The sequence below is a fragment of the Gobius niger genome (genome assembly GCF_951799975.1).
Source record: "Gobius niger genome assembly, chromosome: 11".
Taxonomy (NCBI): domain Eukaryota; kingdom Metazoa; phylum Chordata; class Actinopteri; order Gobiiformes; family Gobiidae; genus Gobius; species Gobius niger.
In genome coordinates this window covers 27,765,439-27,786,899 of record NC_136862.1, presented here as the reverse complement: position 1 = coordinate 27,786,899, position 21,461 = coordinate 27,765,439, and the positions used below count along the sequence as shown (strand labels likewise).

Here is a 21,461-nt window from a genome sequence, read left to right as displayed (position 1 = left end):
TTGACGCGATTGCTTCAAAGGTCCCCTGCCCGACTACATGAGACAAAAACACTCAAGAGTATCGGTACTTAAGTGCATGTAGAAAAGACAGATACAAAAAGATGAAAATAGTCTGAAAATAAAACGCAATAAACGCAAACTACATTTTTTATGTCACATGAAGATTTTGTCACAGGTTTTCTTGTAATTTACTACTCTAGGAAGTACAGTTACTTCAAAAAGTTGCTCACACTACATGTACTTTAACAACCCAAGTAAGGGAAAAGTAAGAAATACTTTTCTAAATCCAAGATTTTCTTACACGAGACTTCCAACGAGTATTTCCGTGTAATTCCCCATTAATTTAAAATGTTACGAGCTGAGATTTTACACAATTCAGTGATGACGATGTTATACAATAGATATTCAATACAAGCGGCACAAGTGGGGGACCTTTAAATTGTAGAATGTCACTTGCACAACAAAAGTAATTATATTTTGTTCAGCTACGAAAGAAAAATAAACTGGAATTATTGTTAAACATGTCATTCCTTAAGCTGAATGTCACTGTTTTCATAAGATTCCACTGTCACGTGGGAAAAACACTGCACATGTTGGAAGTTCGTGTCACTCAGGGGGAGCCGTTTATCTGCACTTAACACAACTGGAAATGTAAAAGCTGAAACACTTTTGCCATCGTTTCTTTCCTTTGTTTGATAGTCCGATTGCCATGGAAACCCAGCTAAAGTTTCACCTCAGCGAAAACAGTGTTTTTTGGGGGGATAGTTTTAAAAGAACAGGAAACCGTGACTAGTTGGTCAGTCATCAGAAACTTCAAATTCAAATGTAAATGGCCGTCACTTATAATCCAAGTCCCTATGCTAAAATAAAAGGATCATAGAGTGAAGGCATTTCAACGCATCATCTTCCCCAACTTTTCATCAGGAAATTGCCTCCACTGGTTTCGTACAACTTTCAGGCATGACTCAAATCAAAAAAGAGAACCATGAAGTCATTTGCACTTTGAGATCATTACATTTGACTTGCTCATTCCTACATAAACCCCAAAATAATGATTGGAATAAAAAAAAACGACTCTATAACACCCCTCGTGTTCTCACACATGATCCTGTCAGCGGTATTTCCGAAGGTTAGAACTCTATCTGCAGTTTTGTTCTTCTCATAGTTCCAGTCACGACTCCCCGGTTTCCACGGTAACCATCTCTGTCTCCTCCGCCGCCGCCGACCTTGGCTTCTTCACTTTTCTGACGTCTCTTTATCGAGTTCCACAAAGACGAGAAGGATAAATGAATTCCGACTCAAACCAGGGCCGGAAAAGCAAACACTTTACAAATGTTAGTACCTGTTAAGCGAGGTTTGGCTTCTGGTGAAACTTTTCTGGGTTTCAGTGGTAGTTGAGGAATATTACATGTTTGTTTCCCCCCCCCACACACACACACACAAAAAGATACAGATTGTAATATTTTCTTATGACATCATATGAAAGCCATAATGTGTGATAGAAGGATCAAAATACGCAAATCTTTACCAGTTTCTCTCTTTTTTTGGAGGGGGGTTTCTTTTTGTCGTCTAATCTGCTCCAAAGTGCAGCAGCGACTTCTTTATCTGGTGTCGTTTAATTCAGATGCCCTCACACCTGCTCTGCTCCAGGAAGTAATCATCCCATTCATTTTTACCATAGACTTTTATTTATGAAAATCAAGAGCTAAAACATGAGCGGAGGCTAATCAAGCCAAGTTTCGGATACATTTTTTTAAAGGGATGTTTCAGGATTTTTGACATGGGGCCTCATTTCCTAGTTATCCAGAGTGTTGCTGATTTCTGGAGATATTTCTTTTTGGGAATGCATGCAGTTCTTATATTTGAAGAGTTTCGTGGTGCTAGGCTAGCGCATTTCTATGGTATCAGCTAGCCTGCATTAAACAGTGTGACCCGCTCCACAGAGCACCTGAGGCAAATCACTTATAACACCAGACTAACCATATAAATGTCTGTGTCGATAGAATAATTTTCGGAATATAACTGACCTTGCATCACATGATCGCATTTTGAGGGACTATTTTCTAGCAGATCACTCCGCCGTCACGTAGCTTATAGAACCACGAAGCAAATGCTGCTCAAATATAAGGTCTTTTAAATGCAAAATTATTCTATCGACACAGACATTTATATGGTTAGTCTGGTGTTATAAGTGATTTGCCTCAGGTGCTCTGTGGAGCGGGTCAGACTGTTTTTAATGCAGGCTTGCTGATACCATAGAAATGCGCTAGCTTTGCACTAGCCTAGCGCCACGTAACTCTTCAAACACAAGAACTGCATGAATTACAAAAAAAATATCTCCAGAAAATAGCAACACTCTGGATAACGAGGAAATGAGGCCCTATGTCAAAAATCCTGAAATATCCCTTTAACTGAATTGCCATATTGCTTGGATTTGCTAGCATCCCGTTAATTAAGCTAATTTCCAGTTTCATAATATGCCGTTTCCACTACTGCCTACATGAAATATCAGTGCTGAGGTGATCCCCCAAAAAGCCGCATTCGTGCATATGTCCACTTTAACCTCTATATTTGAATTGTACAAAACCTCTATGGGAAAAATAAATGCTTTTTTTTCCCCTTCTTGAACCGTGGCAGTTTTCGAGGGGGGCGGGCATTAGGTACCAGCCGGGTTGCGAGCCCCTATTGCAAAGTCATTTCATTATAATCACCACCCAAAAATATCAAAAATCAAGTTTAAATGTGCTAATACTTTCACCCACTTTTGTGCATTGTGCCTCTTTTTTTTTTCCCCCCGCTCTAATTTTCTTTTCTCATTCGTCTTCATTTGTATCCACAGAAGCTGGAAGTGTCTGTGAAATGTGAACATTTTATCACAAAAATGTTTATCTTTACAAATTTGTTTTTTATAGATTTTTACTTGACAGAGTAACACTAAGATCTAAAGTCTAGACTCGAATGAAGGATTGTAGCTGCAAATTTGTTCAAATATCCAATGCTGTTTAGTCTCCGATGATTATTGTTTTCATTGTGTAGGATGTGATATAATTGTGATGTTTTCTTGGTCATAAAGTGCATTTTTTCTGTTTTATTTTTCTAATCTGTAAAAAAAAAAAAAAAAAAAAAAGGAGGAGTCGTGGACAAACAGGAAGCATGTATTTATTGCACTTTGTGATTTGGGTGTGCGTTTTCTCGTAATGTTTGTATTTCTTTTTCGTTTTCGAGAGTCCCGAAAGCTGTGAATTATTTTCTCCGATGTTGTACTGTCGACCAGAGTTGTAAATATTTCACCAGCACAAAGTCAAAAGCAAGACGGTATGTTTTATAGTTTCACAACAAATAAAAAAAGGTATTCTCTTCTACAGCGTGGTTGTGCCTGTGTTTTATGTGTATGTCTCCGTAGAAAATTAGAGACCAGCGCCTAACGACAGGATCGGTCTGCTGCAGTGGTTCTCAAAGACCTCAAAGACTTAATTTATTTTAGGGTGAGACACTGCAGACAAAAAAATATTAATTAATCATCCATTCATATGTGTATTGAGTCAAAACAATAAAGGTTTTGGGCCAGCTCTAATAATAAACTTTAACTTGGAAACAGATATTCACTATTCACAATAAGCTCTTTGAATATTGCACTGATTTAAAATTCTTAGAAATTGTAACTGAAAGGCCATTCTTTTGTTCTTGCATTGTGGCGGGGAAAAAAATCTCCACACAATTAGTTGCTGATTTTATATTATCTTTTTAGGGACTAACTTGTCCAAAATCCCTCCGATTTTTTTTTTTTCTTAATCAAACAATAGAATTTGTTTTTTATTCTTTCATTCTGATTCAAAGATTGTAATAAACGTTCATCATCTATAATCTGTGTCTTTGCATGGAAAACAGTGTTTGGAAATGAAATGCTATACGCAGAAGAAGCTCACACATCAAAACAAAAATAGGTCATAGGACGAAGCATGTGCTCGTTTATTCTTTTTTCCCGCTGAAAAGTCGATGGGAATTTTGAATGGGATTATCATGGATCTATTATATTAAACAGGATTATTGACTTTCAGAATTATGTGATGGGCGGGACTGAGCCCATAGAGTTCGGGAAAGTCTACAGTTACCATGGAGATCGGCCATCCGTGCAGCTGTTAGCATACATTTCCATTGACTAACATTAGCTAAAAACAGTTTATAAAGTGGAGAAAATAGCCGTGGAACAGCTCCAGTAGCTGCTGAGTTACTGCTGGTAAATACATCTAACTCACTATGGTGTCCAAGTGTTTTAAAGTGAACAATAACTCCAGTATTTTAACTTCTAAAATCTCCATTGGTTTACAATTGCTGCTAATCCCATAAGGCGTGGCGATATGACGTCACATTCCCGAAATCTACAAAATGTCACAATATTTAGAATGAAAAGTAAACGGCTAATACATTTAGCAATGCTTTCTTTGCTAAATCTATTAATATGATAAACAAATTAAATAATTTAGATATTAATATATTTGGTGAAGAAACTGTTTAAATATTAATACATTTTTACTAAAAAATAAACTTTGAATAACCTATTAAAAAAACTACAAATGGCGTCTTGATGACGTAGTGAACCCGGAAGTGCACCAAAAGTTACACGAAGCTCTTCCTCCTTTCGCCGGAGGAGTTTGTTTCATCAGCCACGCGTTTGTGCTCTCACCTCATCTACAAACTGTCCCAGACCTCCAGAGACTGTCCCCGACCCCCAGAGCCATGGGTGACCCACTGACCGAGTACCACAGCCGGCTGGAGGAGCAGGTAACGGCCCGCTGTGTCCGGGGAGCTAGCAAGCAGCCGGCGTGGCTAGTGACAGCGCGAACGTCATGGCAGAAATCACACAATTAGCCACACATCTTAACATTAAGAGGGATTGTGACGTTTTATCTTTGAACATGGATCAAAAGTACTTTCACTAGATATTGTGCTTAAATTCGGTTTGTAATAAAATCCCGTTTTTGCTGTAATTTCCCCCCAAAGTGTAGTTTGTGTCGACGGATATTGGGTTAAACTATTCCTCCCCCTTTACTGTATGTATGTCAGAACTCATATATACGCTAAGACAAAAACACGAAACCATTTGCCTCCAAAATGATAATAAAGGCAAGACAAGAGTGTTGTTGAAGTCAGAGAGAAGGCAACAAATAAACCACTAAAAATATTGTCAAAATTTGTGTCACAGTTAACTTGCTTTAACTGTATAAAGTCCATTGTCCACTCATTTCAGGTACTCTGTTTCAGCTTTTTAAAATATAATTAAGTAATACATCAGCGTAAGATTGCGTCAGTCCAACATCTGGGACCTTCCTCCCATTCATTACAAATCAAAAATCTTAAAAATTATTTGAGATGCGCCGTTTTTGAGAGAGACCTTTCCCAACAAAAGTTAATTACTCATTTATAACCACATCAAGTTATGTTTCTTTTCTGCTGGAAATTGTAAGAAGAAGCTATGTGTCAAATACGGCTGAGCATAAATAAGCAAAAGCCCTGTTAATGTGGGATAATAAATTGACAAAAATGTCCTATAATGCACATCTTTGAACTTTTTGGATTGGAGTTATATTTGAGTAATGTTGAGGACATGACCCTCTGATTACATTTCCGGTCGGTCTTGCATCACATCAACAATTTTCTTTTAGTTTCAGTCTGAGTAATAATTTACTGTTCAAAGTCCCACCCTTTCAACAAAACAGGAACCTCTTTCTATCCTCTATTGGAAAGACAAGTCAGTGACTTAGTTGTGAAGCTGTGTTGTTGAATGTAAAATTTAGTTTTTGTCTTTAGGAAAAGCAGATAAAGAGTTTGTCGGCTGAGATTGAGAGCCTAAAAAACCCTCAGAATTTGGGAGCAACGACGCGACTCGACGACCTGCGAGACGAAAACACCAAACTGAAATACCGGCTCAACATCCTCAAGAGAGTGAGTACGATGGGATCATCTCCTGCTCCTGTGAGATTCTCCTTTACTGGACTGTAGAACCGAGTAATTCATTTAGTTTCAACTGAATCGCAATCTGTACTATGATTCATCTCTATATTTTAGGATTTATTATCAAGCCAGTGTTTTTAATACCTGACAGTTTGAAGAAAACTGCAGGAAGTGAGAAGTTCAGAGTGATCACATGATGGTGATGTGGAAATGTTGACATTTCCACATCACCATCATCAACCAAATGAACCCTGAATAATGATCAGTCTTAATATAATAAAAAAACATCTCGTCTATGGTTGGTCTTATGTACAGAACATTGTCTGATTAATATTAGTTTAGCTGCTCATTCAGTCCTTTCTCAAATGTTTAACTTGTTCACAGTGAAGTGAATCTTAAATTTCTTAGAAAATATGTTTTCATGCCTCATTGTACAATTTGTACTGTGAAGTAAAGGCATAGAAAAAATAGGCAATGAATTCTTGACAATAATATTATTATTTAAATCAACAGATATTGTGTACCTTTGACTCATCAGAGTAAGGTTAAGGTATACTTTATTGTCCCCTCCGATGCTGCTGGGGCGACCTGTAAGCAGCAGTGGCTGATGGTCCGAATCACCTGTAATCACTTCAGGCAGATGTAACAACTGATGATACTTGGGGCATTCTTTCTTCAATGGAAGTTTTCCCTATGAATTTTGTACTTTAATGTGATCATTTTACAAAATTCATAGGGAATTTTGTAAAATTCAGAGAATGATCCTTTTAAAGCAGTCCTTTCACTCTGATAAATGTTTTTTTTAGATGTTTCTTTATGCCACTTCATCTAATGTATTAATCTAAAAATATGTGATGTATAATTGTACCAGCCCACGCTAACGCTTATATAATTCATGATCTCAAATTAGCACTAATATCTGCTTCATGAATAACATGAACAGCTCTTCAAACATTGAGCTGTACTTTCTCAGAGTTTTTACAGGGTAAAGAAGGAGTTGAATGCGTCGGATGATTTCATGTGTTGTTGTTTCTTGTCCAGTCCCTTCAGGAGGACCTTCCAGTCCAGGACTCCAAAGCCATGCTGAACATAAACCAGCGGCTCCAGCAGCTGTTCGGGGGCGCCATCGCCGCCTCGTACCCGGAGCTCGAGAACCCTCCTCTGGCCGTCACTCCCAGTCAGCAGGCCAAGTTTGCAGATTACCAGTGCAACAGCGCCATGTCCATGTCTCAGGTACAGACGCTGTGCTCCCAGTGGTCCGTTAAAGCTCATTGACTGAATCCACAAAAATGACAAATGCAAATAAGAATCAATCTTTGTGTAGCTATGACTTTATTATCCCCTAAATGTTAACATGTCGTTTGAACGTTTTCCAGATGCTGAAGGCTAAAGGCGCCAAAGTGAGTCCCAGAGAAATCGCTGAGAAAATCATCAAGAACCTTCCAGAGAACGAGCTCGTCGAGAAAACAGAGATCGCCGGACCAGGTTTATGCTCTTCTTCTTCTGCTCATAAACGCCTTGATTCTCTTTTCCTCAAATGTCTTTGTTGGTAAAAGTGCTTCTGAGACATAACAGACGTACCACATGTGTTTCAGGTTTCATAAACGTGCACCTGAAGCGAGCGTTTGTGTCTCAGCTGCTCAGTAACCTGTTGGTGAACGGAGTCCAGCCTCCACCGCTGGCCAAAAAGAAGAGGGTACGTGAAGCTACCCCTTCCCCTACCACTTACAACATGTACAATAGGCCAGAATGAACGAGAGAGAGTATGTCTTTGTGAGTGCTGGTGGTCGGATGGCTTCAATAGGAGCTTATCTCCGAGTAGTGAATGATTAATGACTACAGTACGGTGCTTCATGCTCTTTGTCTTCAGGTGGTGGTGGATTTCTCGTCCCCGAACATCGCCAAAGAGATGCACGTGGGTCACCTGCGCTCCACCATCATCGGGGACAGCATGTGCCGGCTGTTCGAGTTCCTGGGATACGACGTGCTCCGGTCAGGCCTCGCTCCACTCGGACCCTGGCTACTCTTGACTCTTTGTGTGATCATCAGGATTTCACTTCTCCCTCTTCAGGTTGAACCACGTGGGGGACTGGGGCACTCAGTTCGGGATGCTGATCGCTCACCTCCAGGACAAGTTCCCCAATTATCTGACGGTTTCTCCTCCCATCAGTGACCTGCAGGCTTTCTACAAGGTCGCCTTTCTCTTTTTATATCGTTATATAGTATAAGCTCTTGGATTAGAGCCACGATTTTATCATCAAAATCCTATTACAGACTCAGTAGTTTTATCTGCTGCGATAACTGAACCTCAAGGGGCTGAGGTTTTGCTTTGAGTTTGATATCGCAATAATGTGTTAAATTCAAGACTGTTATCGGATATTGCTGTTTTGTGTTTTGTTTTGTTTTGGTTTCACTTCTCGTGCATCTCCCCCTCTGAATTCCGTTGACTGACTCTGACCGTCCCGGCCGCAGGAGTCTAAGAAGCGCTTCGACAATGAGGAGGACTTCAAGAAGAGGGCGTATCAGTGCGTGGTCCGGCTCCAGAGCAAAGAGGCCGACTTCATCAAAGCCTGGAACATGATCTGCGACGTGTCCAGGAAAGGTACGCTACCCGCCCCTCTTCAGGTGATGCTTAGGGAGGGGTTAGAGAGATTCTCATTTGTGCTTTGGTTATGCTCTTTATACAAAGTGACCCAGACTCTGACATTATTGTGAAATTATCCACAAAATTATGAATCACTGTATGCACCGAAGAAGTCTTAAGGATTTTTATATATTTTTACTTTGAAACAGGCCCTCAGACAGTAAGTAACTAAATGACAACAACTCCTCATGTCTGTTGTGCCCGATATCTTTGGCCGATTTTTAAAAATGTCTCGTCTGTAATCCTGTGTATGATGCTTCTAAACCAGGGGTGTGGAACTCGTTTGGGTCGAGGGCCGAAATCCAGCCCCCACGGTGGGTCGCGGGCCACATATGTTGTAAAGGACTGTGGCCTCATAAATATAAACAGCTTATACTTATTGCGCTTCAGCCTGTGTCAGAGTCAATATTCATTTACTCCATACTCGATGGCAGGAAATTACTATTGTAGCCTCAGCCGCCCTGGGGCAGACTGACCATTTACCACATGGCTATAATATGCTGTTTATATCCTGATCTCTTATTATGTCAGTGCCCTCTGCTGGACACGAATGGGCAAGAGACTTTTTTTTTTTTTTTTTACATGCTCGGGAATTCATGCTCTACAAGGGGCCACATTAAATCACGTGTTCTAAACTCTAAAATGTGCTAGATTAGGTTGCTTTATTTTTGTCCGTAGGTGAAATTGTCTTGCAATTCTGAGAAAAACTAGTCAAACATTTCTAAACACCACATTATACAAATAATAAAATAAACATCACACACATGTTTAAATACTAAGCTTGTAAGTACTCCAGATACAAACAGGTTGTGCCTGCGCTAAAGAAACCAAGTCTAAGACGTTTGACCATAAGAAAGATGGAAATCAGTCTCACTCTCACGATTCGTATTGTATATAGGCATTAAAAACCTATGCCCTGAAGGAAGCAAACAAAGCTTTAGTCGGGGCATCGGGCTGATTTAGTCAGTACTTCAGAGGGAGCTCGTTTCCAATTGGTAGATTCCAAAACAAAAAAGTGGTAAGTCCCCTTCTCTTATGGTTACAAAGTTATATGCAAAAGTCTGCAACATAAAGTATATGAATATTAAAGCAGTACTAAGTAACGTGTTTACCTTAATAAATCCTTTCCGTAGTACCTGTGGGGGTAATACAAGTGTTTATGGGATGATTGGAGGGTCTTTCATCCCCCCCTGGTGTCTCTGGCCAGAAAACCATGTTTGCAACTTGACTGCCATCGGACCAGAGCACCAATACACACTAATGGAATCACGAAGAAAAAGCTAACAGGCTAACGGGCAAAGCTAACTGTGGGCTAACGTCACTTTAAACAGTATTTACAGCCAAGTTTGAGTGAAAAAAAAATATTTCCATTGTATATATGGATGCACAGTAACCCTCTCTCCCTTCGCCTTTCCTGTCAGCGTAGTATTTACTCTCCAGGACAATTAATAAGTTAAAAAATCGTAACTTGCTACTACTCCTGCAGTTGCGCTTATGGCCTCTAGAGGGAAGAGTTACTTAGTACTGCTTTAACAGAGGTGTACACATTTGTGACAGATATCACCTCAATGTTTCTCACCTGAGGCCTAGGAAGTTGTGGGAGGACTCATTTTAAGGCTCTGACTAAGCTCTTTCCAATGCCAAAAACTAAGCCTCTGTTCCAGAGATATCAGACTTTAATCGGCCAATAGCCGGTATTTAAATACACATGTATGTGGACCTCTACTCAAAACATTGCATCTGTATAGCCCGATTTAAATGTGACGTGCATAATGTGGCTGTTCTGAAAAAGAAATACAAATGCGTAGGGCTATGTTGACGTCGATAAAGTCCGCTACATGTTTTGCAAAGTAAAGTGTGATCCCTCTGTGTCCAGAGTTCCAGAGAGTGTACGACTGCCTGGACATTAAGCTGATCGAGAGGGGAGAGAGCTACTACCAGGACATGATGACGAAGGTGGTCAAGGAGTTCGAGGAGAGAGGTACGAAGCGCGCTAAACCAGATCTGAAAATCTCACAAAGCAATGGAGCAAACGTGGCATAAGCAGCAGAATTTTTAGCGTGATTCATTCAATTGCTCAATTAACGGGCGCAGCCTCCTGTAGCAGTAACAAAAGGATCTCTAAACCGGATAGGGAGTACTGTCCGCTCAGAGGCCACTGCTTGATACTGCAGCAGAAAATCCCACTGGGCCCAGAAAGGATTTTGATCATAGAGCCGCTCGTGTTCGGCTGACGGGGATTATTAGTTAATGTAACAGCTCATTGTTTGGAGTTTGAGTGGTTGCAATTGCCTAATCACAAAGTCTGTAATTGTTTTTATAAATACTTACCTCAGTAGGAAGTCAAATCTTTGAGTGTCTGCAGTGAACAGCACACATTACTTTTTGGTTCTGTTTTTGTATGTGCTGTAATTTAATATTCTAATAGTCAAATATTTAAACATGAAAATCACAGGAAAATTAATGTACAAATAAAACAGTTTAAGGTAAAGCTTCTCCTGCCTGAGTAGATGTTTTATCTGCAGCCCTGATGAGCAGCAGAGAGAAATGTGCTGAGTGTTGCTTGTAGGGGTTGAGTTTCGCCACATGGGGGCAGCATTGCATTATCAAATGTTCTTTTTCTGTTGTAGCCAATGCGCTCCAGGCAGAGGACAGGTGGAGGAAACGACATTCTCTTTTGTGCATTTTAAAATCTTATACTTTAGATTGAAGAACGAGTGAAGCTACAACCCTCTGGACTGAATGCCCTTCATTTGACTGTCTAATATTATCCTGACAGTCATTTGTGGCGATAATCTGGTTTAAATTGTATATAAAATGTTTAGAATATAGATACCAAAGTAATCATTTGTTTGCCTACACAGTAATCTGTTACTTGGAATTTTCAGTAATGGCACAATAAAATCCAGGAAGTCCAGATCAGAGCCCTTCAGCAGCAGAAGAAGAAATGACAGAGTGAATTCCACAATTAACCTCTTAACGGAGCACTTTTTTCTACAGTTTGATTCTATTCAAATTTAAAATCTTGAAAAAGTGTCAAAATGGCAACAAATGCAAAAAAAAAAAGCCTCAAAAGAGTAACAGAAAAGTGACAAAAGACGTGACAACAAGGCGGCAACAATGCGAGGAAAAAGATCCTTCTAGATCAGTTTTGTAACATTGTAGATTTGGGTAAAGCTGAACTAGAGAAGACGCCCTGTCGTAACGGTTTCCTGTGTGCGTTCAGGTTTTGTGGAGATGGACGAGGGCCGTAAGATCGTGTTCGCTACGGGGCAGTCCTTACCGCTCACTGTGGTCAAGTCGGACGGGGGCTACACCTACGACACGTCGGACCTGGCCGCGATCAAGAACAGGCTGTTCGACGAGAAGGCCGACATCATCATCTACGTCACCGACAGCGGACAGGTGAACATATCCCAGACTCATGGGACTTAAAGCAGTACTAAGTAACTCATGCCCCTAGAGGCCACAAGCGCCACTGCAGGTGTCATAGCATGTTACGGTTTTTACTAGTGATGCACGATGATGCCACTTTGAACCGATAACCGATAATTCCGCATGTCCCGATACCGATAACCGATAATAACACCAATAATTTATTTTGTGACAAGAACTCAATGTAACTGTTCACAGTTCTGCCCAAAATGTATTAACTCTACCAAGCAAATATACAAGTGTATAAATATAAATCAAATAATGAGTTTTACTTTGGGATTGAGTCTCCACCTTTTTCTAAAGATATGTTTTTTTACAGTTCCATCATCTGAGCAGGTCTGTCTTTGTTCATCTGTGTCACATCTTATTAAAAAAAAGAATAATGATAATATTACTACTACTACTTCCTTCCTAGTATTTTTATATACTAATATACTAATGAATTCTTAGATACAACACTGGAATATAGACAGTATTATAGTATTTCACTGAGTCTTGAGGCGTCTCTGACATGAGAGAGAAGTGATGCCAAATCTGTGACAGATTCAAGTTTGACTAATAATACAATACTACAGCACAAAAACAAGACTCTCTCCTGCATTGGGCTCATTTATGCATTTGTGCCGCGTGTGGTAAAAAAAACACGAGCAGCGGCTCATTTCATCAATGTAAAACTTCTCTCGTTCAGTCGTGTTTATTTGATCAGAAATACGAAGATAATACATGGGTGTTCAGGCCCCGCTGTGTTCCAGTAACTTACGTTAGCGGGTCTGAGGTTCACATTTCCTCGTCTTTTTCTCATGTTGTCGCGGTGCTAATGTTGAAGTGACTTCGACGTAAAAAGTCGGAAAACTCTTCCTTCACGGAGAGCGCCTGCACAGCTGTTTTGCTGGAATACTCGTCGTGTTTTTCAGCTAAAACCGTGCAGAAGTTGGCCGTGGAGAGCATATATCTGCTGCTGTAAACGTGCTGTCCTGAGTCTGCAGCAGCTCTGGGCTGCAGGACGTGCGGGCGCCGCCGCCAAGAGAAAGGCAGCGAGCGGGAGCCGCAAATTCAATGTAATTTGAGTTTATAATTATCGGGCCTAATTATCGGCCAAATTTTGTTTTATCAGCTTTATTGGGGATGGCGCCAAAATGCCGATAAATGCCGTTAATTATCGGCGGCTGATATTATCGTGCATCCCTAGTTTTTGCTCATGAATTGTCCGTGAGAGTAAATACTGCACTAACAGAAAAGACAAAAGGAGAGAGGGATATTGTACATCCAATTACATAATGGAGATAATTTGTTTCACTCAAACTTGGCTGTAAATGCTGTAAGTGGCGCCATTAGTGTGTATTGGGGCCTCTGACCCAGTGGCACAAAAGTTGCAATTGTGGTTTTCTGGACAGAGATACCAGGGGTAGATGAAAGACCCCCCAATCATCCCATTAACACTTGTATTATCCCCAGAGGAACTACGGTAAGGATTTATTAAGGCAAATAAGTTACTTTGCCTTAAAGGGCTGTATTTTTTAAATCGTAGGTTGAAACTTAAAAGGCTGTTGGATTGAAGCGTCCCAGGTGATGGCGATGTTTGTAATGAGAGAAAGTGCTGTCAAAGCAGGTCCACACTCTGAATAAAGTGTGCAGAATTATTATGCAGCCATGTTCCCTCAACAAAATGGGAAGGAAAAGGAGTCTGAAAAAGCCTCAAATCGTATATAGCTGGTCAGAGAGATGCAGTAAAGTAACAAAAATCAAGCATAAAGCCATCAGGAACCCATTATCTACCAGTGCTGCCATTTTCAGCAGCTGTAACTAACCTGAAGTGTCCAGAAGTACAATGTGGTCAGTGCTTAGAGACATCGCCAATGTAGGAAAAGTGTAAACACAACCACTATTGATCAAAACACAGAAACTGAGATGTTTAGATTGGGTCAGGAATGATCTAAAGATGATGATGATGATGAGATCAGAGCGACTCTGGGTGGACTGATGAATGGGCTCATGGCTGGAACAGTTATGTGCTCTACTCTGACTTTGTGACCAGAAAGAAATTGGAATTGAAACTCCACTCCCAAACCTCCCTCCAGTTCTTAGAGGATGTTTTTTTTTCTTCTAGTGGTTACAGGACGAGTGCAAATGACTAATAATGATAAAAGTTGTTTTGCTCTTTAAAAGCACGACTCAGACTTGGACTTGCCTCAAGCCAAATTCACGATGTCAGGATAATGTCATGCTTTTCTTGCAGTTCTTCCATTCCCAGGCGAATGTCCTGCTTTGGGCACATGTGTGAATATGGCTTCATTTACTGTAGCACTGAAAACACGCTTTTACAAGATTTTAAGCCAGGGGTGTCCAGCTCATTTGGAGCAGATGGCATTGGTCAGGGGCTCAAACGGACTAAGCCTTTTCTAATGGAGTAGATTATCATTAGACTACTTATTATGACATAGACTGCACATTTTTTAAGTTTCCAGGGGTTTTGATCTCTGCATATTTGAAGAAGAAAACAAGTATTACGAGTTTGTCCCAGCTCTTTATATAGAGCTCACCTCAGGGGTCACCGGAAATGATTTGACTCATGTGTTTTCAGTCCTTTGTGCCCCGGACTCGAGGGTGACTCGGCTGAAGTACCTTTTGTGTGTGTGTCCCCAGGGCTCTCACTTCCAGGTGGTGTTCGCCGCAGCTCAGATGATCGGCTGGTACGACCCCAAAGTGACCCGAGTGGAGCACGCCGGCTTCGGAGTGGTGCTGGGAGAGGACAAGTACGTGAGGCGAAAAATCTGCGATATTTGACCAAAAGCAAGACTAAAAGGAAAATCAAAACAGAAACTGGGCCAAAGTCAAATAGAAGAGGACATTAAACATCTTGATGTCTCTGTTGCCGGGGTAGATTTGACAGAAATATTGCTTCCAAACCGAACTCGCAGACGGTTAATGCCTCAGTGAATAAATATTATGCCAAATGAAATGGCTTTAAGACAAAGCGCAGAGGCCAAATGCTTCCGCAGTTTGGAGTCAGTTTGCTGCACCTCTGTTCTGTTCCATTCTTTGCTCTGCTGCTTAGTTTGAGGTCATTCCTTCCTGTGAATGGATTTTACACGTTTCATTTCTACGTCGCAGTCCAGGCGCCTCCTGTTTCTCACTCCGTTTGTTCCGTTTTCTCAGGAAGAAGTTTAAGACTCGATCTGGAGACACGGTGCGTCTGATGGACCTGCTGGAGGAAGGTCTGAAGAGGTCTATGGACAAACTCAAGGACAAAGAGAGGGACAAGGTCTGTGTTTATTCATTGTTTTTCTCATACAAATAAAAAGGATCCTAACTAGGGCCCGACCGATATTAATGAATGAATGAATTAATAACGTGATATTCTGGACAGCACTACTTTCGATACAAATTAGTATATAAAAGTGTCCTCTGAGCTAACTTAAGCTTTTTGTGGGGTCGGATACACATCCAATGGTCCCATAAGCATCACCTTATATGCTAATGGTAAAGAAACCACAGAAATGATATAAATGCCATTAAAAGGATAAAATGTACCTCCCCATACATTAGTATTGCGCTTGTCTTCCCTGTGCATGTGAATGGGGAGAGCATACAATTTAAATCAGGTACGGGATTCGACGGCTTAGAAAATGTGTGCATTTGTTGGAAAAGGCTCTGATAGCTAAAGGTATTTATGGGATTTCTATGTTTTTGTGTGTCTATGTGGAACGAGATGGTTCCATCAGCAGAGAAAACCTTCCAGAAATCCTAAAAACAATTGACTCTGTGGATAACTTTAGAATCAAGGTAACAGTAGCTCCACAATCCACACGGTCATTTCCAGTTACAGGCCTGCAGGCTCTTGCTACTTTACATGAAGGATATGATTAAAAACACATTTTAAGTGTCACTGTACCTCTCTACCTTTCTTCAGTGACAACAATAAAAAAAAAAGAGGGGAAAACTTGCTTACGGTAAGGACAAGTCTTCACAGGACAGATGAGCACATGTGATTTTACTTTGACTGCACAGTGTCAGAGAAGACAGAGAAGCCCAATATACATACTGTATATTGGGCCGATGGACCGATTTCTCCAGAACCGAAAGTGATAGAAACTTTGTTTTTGCATTTGCAAAAAGTCAGACCCCTAAAATGAGCCCTCTCACAACTAGGGGTGAGAACGATACTCCGATATATTGCACAAAAATAACCTGCGATACATCACGATTAAAAAAAAACATGCTACTTTTAATGATCCCTGACTTACACACTGAAAATGGGTCCATAGATCTGTCAGTGACTTCATTTACATTTAAATAAACAAGAAACCACAGTCCTATTTAAAAAGGAATAAGTCAACCCCAAATTAATCTTGTATAAAGCTGTCCATAAAAGTAAATTATTTGTGTGATAGTGTTTGCACGTCCAAGTGCTTACAACTGCAGTGCTGCCCCCTGCTGTCCTGACTGAATTCTTAATCATTATTGGCTTCTATTGTCTGTGAAAACAGTCGAGCGCTGCTGCCTCACTAATATGCACGACGTCGCTCATCAATATGCATGATGTCATCAAAAGTATCGATGTCGAAATAAGTATCGCATCGTCCCGCAAAACATCGCGATAAATCAGAAAATCTATATATTGTCACACTCCTACTCACAACTTCCTCGGCCTCAACGGAGCTCAGAAACATTGTGGTGAAAATCGGTCTCAAGTTTCTTCTTCTATATTTTATGTTGCAGAATTTCTGAGTCATAAGAGATTTTGGTTTTAAGCTCCCTCAAAAGAACCTCCTAAACATGAATGTCCTGAATAAATCAGCCCTATGAGAAGCTTTCTTTTGCCGTTATCGATCTACATTTTAAAGCTGCACTTGTATATGAGTTTAGTAAATGTAGATATAGAGGCTTTTGGATGGGCGAATGCAAAAAATCTGTCTAAATCGGTGCAATGTTTTCTGTGGCAGTCCGCCCAGTGCACCTTTCACTTCTCAACTCACTTACTTTACTTTGAGTACACATTTTGCCACTTTTTCTTCCTGTTTGTCAAACTTTTTATAAAGGAAATGCACCGTCTCTGGGGCCGCCTTACCTTTTGCCTCATTTCCTTGAGCCTTTTCGAAAATATCCCATTCTTTTGAACCCAGTAAAAGCCGTAAACACTTTAACAGTTACACATTATTCTTATCTTTTGTCTTTATCGGTACAGTACTTAATCCCAGTCCGTAATCTCCACGCCGCTTTCTGCGCGACCCCTCCTCTTCACGGCTCTGCTTAATCCGAGCCCTCTCTGTAAATGAGCTTTATTATCTGGATTAGATTCATCTCGCTGCGCTGCAGAGGGAGCTGCGAGGGGAAGCACGGCCCACAGTAATTACAAGTTTTCCCGCAAATACGGTTCTGGCAAAATCCAAAAGGTAGAAAAGTTTAGAGGCAAAATCGAGGGTAAGAAGTTGTGAAGCGGATTTGTTCACATGCAAAGTCTTTTCTAAAATGTACCTTTGCTGAACAGACGAGGCGGACGTTGGGAGTTTGTGTTTTGTTGTTGCGTCCCAGGTGTTGTCCCCTGAGGAGCTGGTGAAAGCGCAGAGGGCCGTGGCGTTCGGGTGTATCAAGTACGCCGATCTGTCCCACAACAGAATCAACGACTACGTCTTCTCCTTCGACAAGATGCTGGACGACCGGGGCAACACCGCGGCCTACCTGCTCTACGCCTTCACACGGATCAGGTAAACGTTCAGGAGCCGCTTCATTCATTTAGTTTTGAGTTGCTTAATCCACAAATAACATGGTCCTATGCTTAAATAGACGAGGACCTCAGCTATAACAGCCTGAAGCATTCCAAGTAGTGCATTAGATCTTAAAGGTCTTGAAATAGCATGATGCAAACCCTTTAATATTCAAATATACAGATTTTGACAAATTAGATGTTACTGTTTGGAAGCATACTAAAACTTTTCTTCTCATGGAGGAGTTTCTAAACACGTATCACAACTTTTAGGAAGGAGCCCTCTTAAACTTGGCCTGAGACGGTCCCTCTCTTAACTTCTGTTATCGTTGGTAAATCATGAAACCATAAAGTTAAGTCCTCGGTGACGGCCAGTTTGTGGACTCTAAAGTTAGATAGACTTGCCCGGTCCCTCCTGGTATCAGTTTCCAGATCTGGTCCAGGATTAGGGTCTGGGGGGCGGGTGGATCTCAGCGGACTGAGGTGGCTCCGAGCCCAGATCTCATCGATTTTCAGGAAAGATTCAATGTCCCCCTCGTATCAGTGCCCAAGGAGGGAGCGGAAGCAGTCAAAAGTTTGGAGGATTTCACACCGCTCAAACTCGGACATCTCTATCTTAACATCCACAGTTATACAAGGTTACAGGCGGGGTGTAGCCTGGGAACCAGTGACCTTATAATATGGATAATCCATGTATTGAACATAACATGAGAAAATACAAAACATATGATTATTAAAGAATCACATGCAAGTCTTTTGATCACCAGTGCTTTGTGAAGTAACCAAAACAAAAAAATCTTCACCCTTTCCTGTGTTGTTTTGTGTCCAGATCGATCGCTCGTCTGGCGAACATCGACGAGGCGGCGCTGCGGCAGGCGGCGCAGAACACGGAGGTGCAGCTGGACCACGAGAAGGAGTGGAAACTGGGCAAGTGCATCCTGCGCTTCCCCGAGATCCTCACCAAGATCACGGACGACCTGCTGATGCACACGCTCTGCGACTACCTGTACGAGCTCGCCACCACCTTCACAGAGTTCTACGACTGCTGCTACTGCGTGGAGAAGGACCGCCAGACCGGTACGGCACCCTCTTTTAAAAAAAAACAAACTATGCCCACATTTACAGCTGATGTCGGGCGTCTCGGTCGTCAGTGCCACGGGAAACCGTTGCGAACAGAGTCAAATAAACCAAAAATTCTCACGCTGCGCGGCCGAGTAGCTGACCTCTCCACAGAGATTGCCACTAAGTGACACACGCTCCTCATGCTTTGTGGATGTAATACAGAAAACCTACACTCCACTTCCTCCTTCGCTGGCTGTGTTCGGGGAGGGATTCCATGATCAGATTACGTGTTCTACTTTTACAAAATGAAAATTCCATGTACTTTTTAGCCATGAGGGGGCAGTACACACGTGGTTGTAGACGGCTTTAGCCTATGTAAGTGCATTATATACTTGTTTACACTAAAATGACCAAAAAAATAAGTGGGAACAGCAGATAATACTCTAAAATCATCAGATCAATCAAGCAAAGTTTATTTATAAACCCCTTATAACAACACCAGGAAGACCAAAGTGCTACACAAAAATATATAACAATATAAAAACACAAATGATTTTATCCTAGAGATAAATCGGTGAGTTCTAAGTGTTTGAAGAGATGAGTCATTAGTCTGAGTGTTCCCACAGTTTAGACTTGGCAACCACAAAACCAACAATACAATTTCAAAAGCAATCCAAAAACAGACCGGGATCCAGTGCAGGATGTGGCTGTATCTGGATGAACCCGTGAGGAGACGGGCTGCTGCATTCTGCACTAACTGTAACTGAGTGATGACTGTGGGAGGCCAGAGTAGAGAGTGGTTCAACCGTGAACTGATAAACGCGTAAGTCGCCTTCTTGAGGTCTTGGCGTGAGAGAAAGGGCTTCACCTTTGTCAAAAGGCGCAGCTGGATAACGCTGGCTTTGACAACAGCATTTATTTGTTGTTTGAAATTCAGTTCTCGGTGAAAGACAACTCCCAGGTTCCTGACTGCATTGCGGACTGGACCCACAACTCTGCACTGAATCTGAGGGACATCTCAGATTTTGTTTCATTCAGGTGGACAAAATTCTGGGCCGGCCATTGTTTAATGTTCGAAAGGCAGCTATGGAGGGAGTCAAGAGCAGAGATAGTGTTAGGGAGCACCTGTAAATAGACCTGGACATTGTCAGCAGAAAGGTGGAATGATAAATAATGTTTGGCAATGATGGACCCGAGCAGCATGTAAAGTGAGAACAGGACCGGGCCAAGGATGGAACCCTGTGGCACCCCAGATGACAGTGGGGCGGAGGAGGAGGAGGAATAGTAATCAACCATCAAAGCAAAGCTCCAGTCAGTCAGGTAGAACCTGAGCTGAGAGAGGAGAACTGCGTCGTCCACGGTGTCAAGCGCCGCAGTCGTTATCAGTCTCACTGGCTGCTTCGAATCATTGTGCACTTTCAGCAGAGCTGACTCCGATATATCAGCAGAAAAAAGTTGGTTCTGACCTTTTAGTTGTTATTTGACAGTACTCTTATCTGTACTTAGTAACAATATATGTTTTTGGTGTTTTACATTTTTACATTTACAACTAGTTTATTTCCAAATAACATTTTGATAATACATTTATTTTAAGGGATATAAAATCCAATATAAACCAAAATGTATAATAGCAAATTAAGGATTAAGTTTCCCAAGTGTGGTATGTGTTTACAAGATGGTTAAATTTGACTGTGCCTAAATGACAATGGCCCATTTTCTCTAAGTTGTCACACACAGCTTGTGTCCAGTGGGTCAGGATCGCTCTGGCCTGCACGTGGGAGCGCACACGGTCTCGCACGTTCACGTCGCCGTGTGAGCTGAATGAAGATGAGAGCGGAGGAAATCTAGTCTTTAGTTTTGCTTTTGCAAAAGCCTGTTATAGCGGGTTAGCAGCAGCAACCGCTCGGGTTTCTGAATAAGCATGCTTTGATAATGTCTTTCCCTTGTGCTTCAGAGAAGTACAGAGGGCATATTTATAGCATGCCTGTAATAAGAGACTGGAGAGGGAGGAGGCACAAAGCCGCGATGGTCTGACATTGTGTCCTCACAGGGCGGGTCGTGAGGATGAACAGATCAGACACAGGGAAAGCATCTATGAGAGGGGAGAGCATTTTCAAAGCGCTGATTTGGCCGTGTTTCATAAGGGCAACTCCTCTGCACCAATAAGAGGACCTGGGACTTATCAAAATGCTCTGTTTGATATGTCTCTCTGATTATGACAAAACACTTTTCTAAATGGGGCGGCGGTTACTGTCTCCTGCCTCTCGGTTCGTAGGTTGTAGGTCAGACTCCTGAGTGGTCTCTTTTTCTTTTCCCAGGTGAGGTGGTGAAAGTGAACATGTGGCGGATGCTGCTGTGCGAGGCCACAGCTTCCGTCATGGCCAAAGGCTTCGACATCCTCGGCCTCAACCCCGTATCCAGGATGTGACGAGACCGCTTCTGCCCAAATATCCACCTTAACAAACGGAGACCAGAGTGAACTGCAACTTTTCATTTTCTTCATAAAAAACAAATTCCACTTCTTGCTCAGATATTTTTATTAAAGAATTAAAGAAAACAAATTGGGATTGCTGTTTCATTTCATTGAAGGTAAGTTTGTAGATCTGTAGATTGCGATATTAGCTGTGAGGCGATGGCGTTCGTGTCTGATCTGTAATTGTAAAT

At 41.5% G+C, this 21,461-nt stretch overlaps 1 protein-coding gene across 1 annotated transcript; it reads left to right on the top strand.

Annotated features, from left to right (window-relative positions):
- Window positions 1-4,621: 4,621 nt before the first annotated feature.
- Window positions 4,622-21,343, top strand: rars1 (arginyl-tRNA synthetase 1). The gene is made up of 15 exons (XM_079565965.1): window positions 4,622-4,782; window positions 5,809-5,943; window positions 6,994-7,185; window positions 7,329-7,437; window positions 7,548-7,648; window positions 7,823-7,944; window positions 8,024-8,144; window positions 8,425-8,554; window positions 10,473-10,577; window positions 11,823-12,001; window positions 14,675-14,784; window positions 15,188-15,293; window positions 17,564-17,736; window positions 18,565-18,812; window positions 21,116-21,343. The coding sequence occupies exons 1-15, from the start codon at window positions 4,738-4,740 to the stop codon at window positions 21,223-21,225; spliced, it is 1,986 nt and encodes a 661-aa protein (XP_079422091.1). The 5' UTR covers window positions 4,622-4,737; the 3' UTR covers window positions 21,226-21,343.
- Window positions 21,344-21,461: the final 118 nt, after the last annotated feature.

Excerpts from the sequence above, each read along its gene's own strand:
- rars1 (XM_079565965.1), top strand. The coding sequence starts at position 4,738 with ATGGGTGACCCACTGACCGAGTACCACAGCCGGCTGGAGGAGCAG. Across the intron at positions 12,002-14,674 it reads ACGTCACCGACAGCGGACAG|GGCTCTCACTTCCAGGTGGT; the intron begins GTGAACATATCC and ends GTGTGTCCCCAG. Across the intron at positions 17,737-18,564 it reads TACGCCTTCACACGGATCAG|ATCGATCGCTCGTCTGGCGA; the intron begins GTAAACGTTCAG and ends TTTTGTGTCCAG.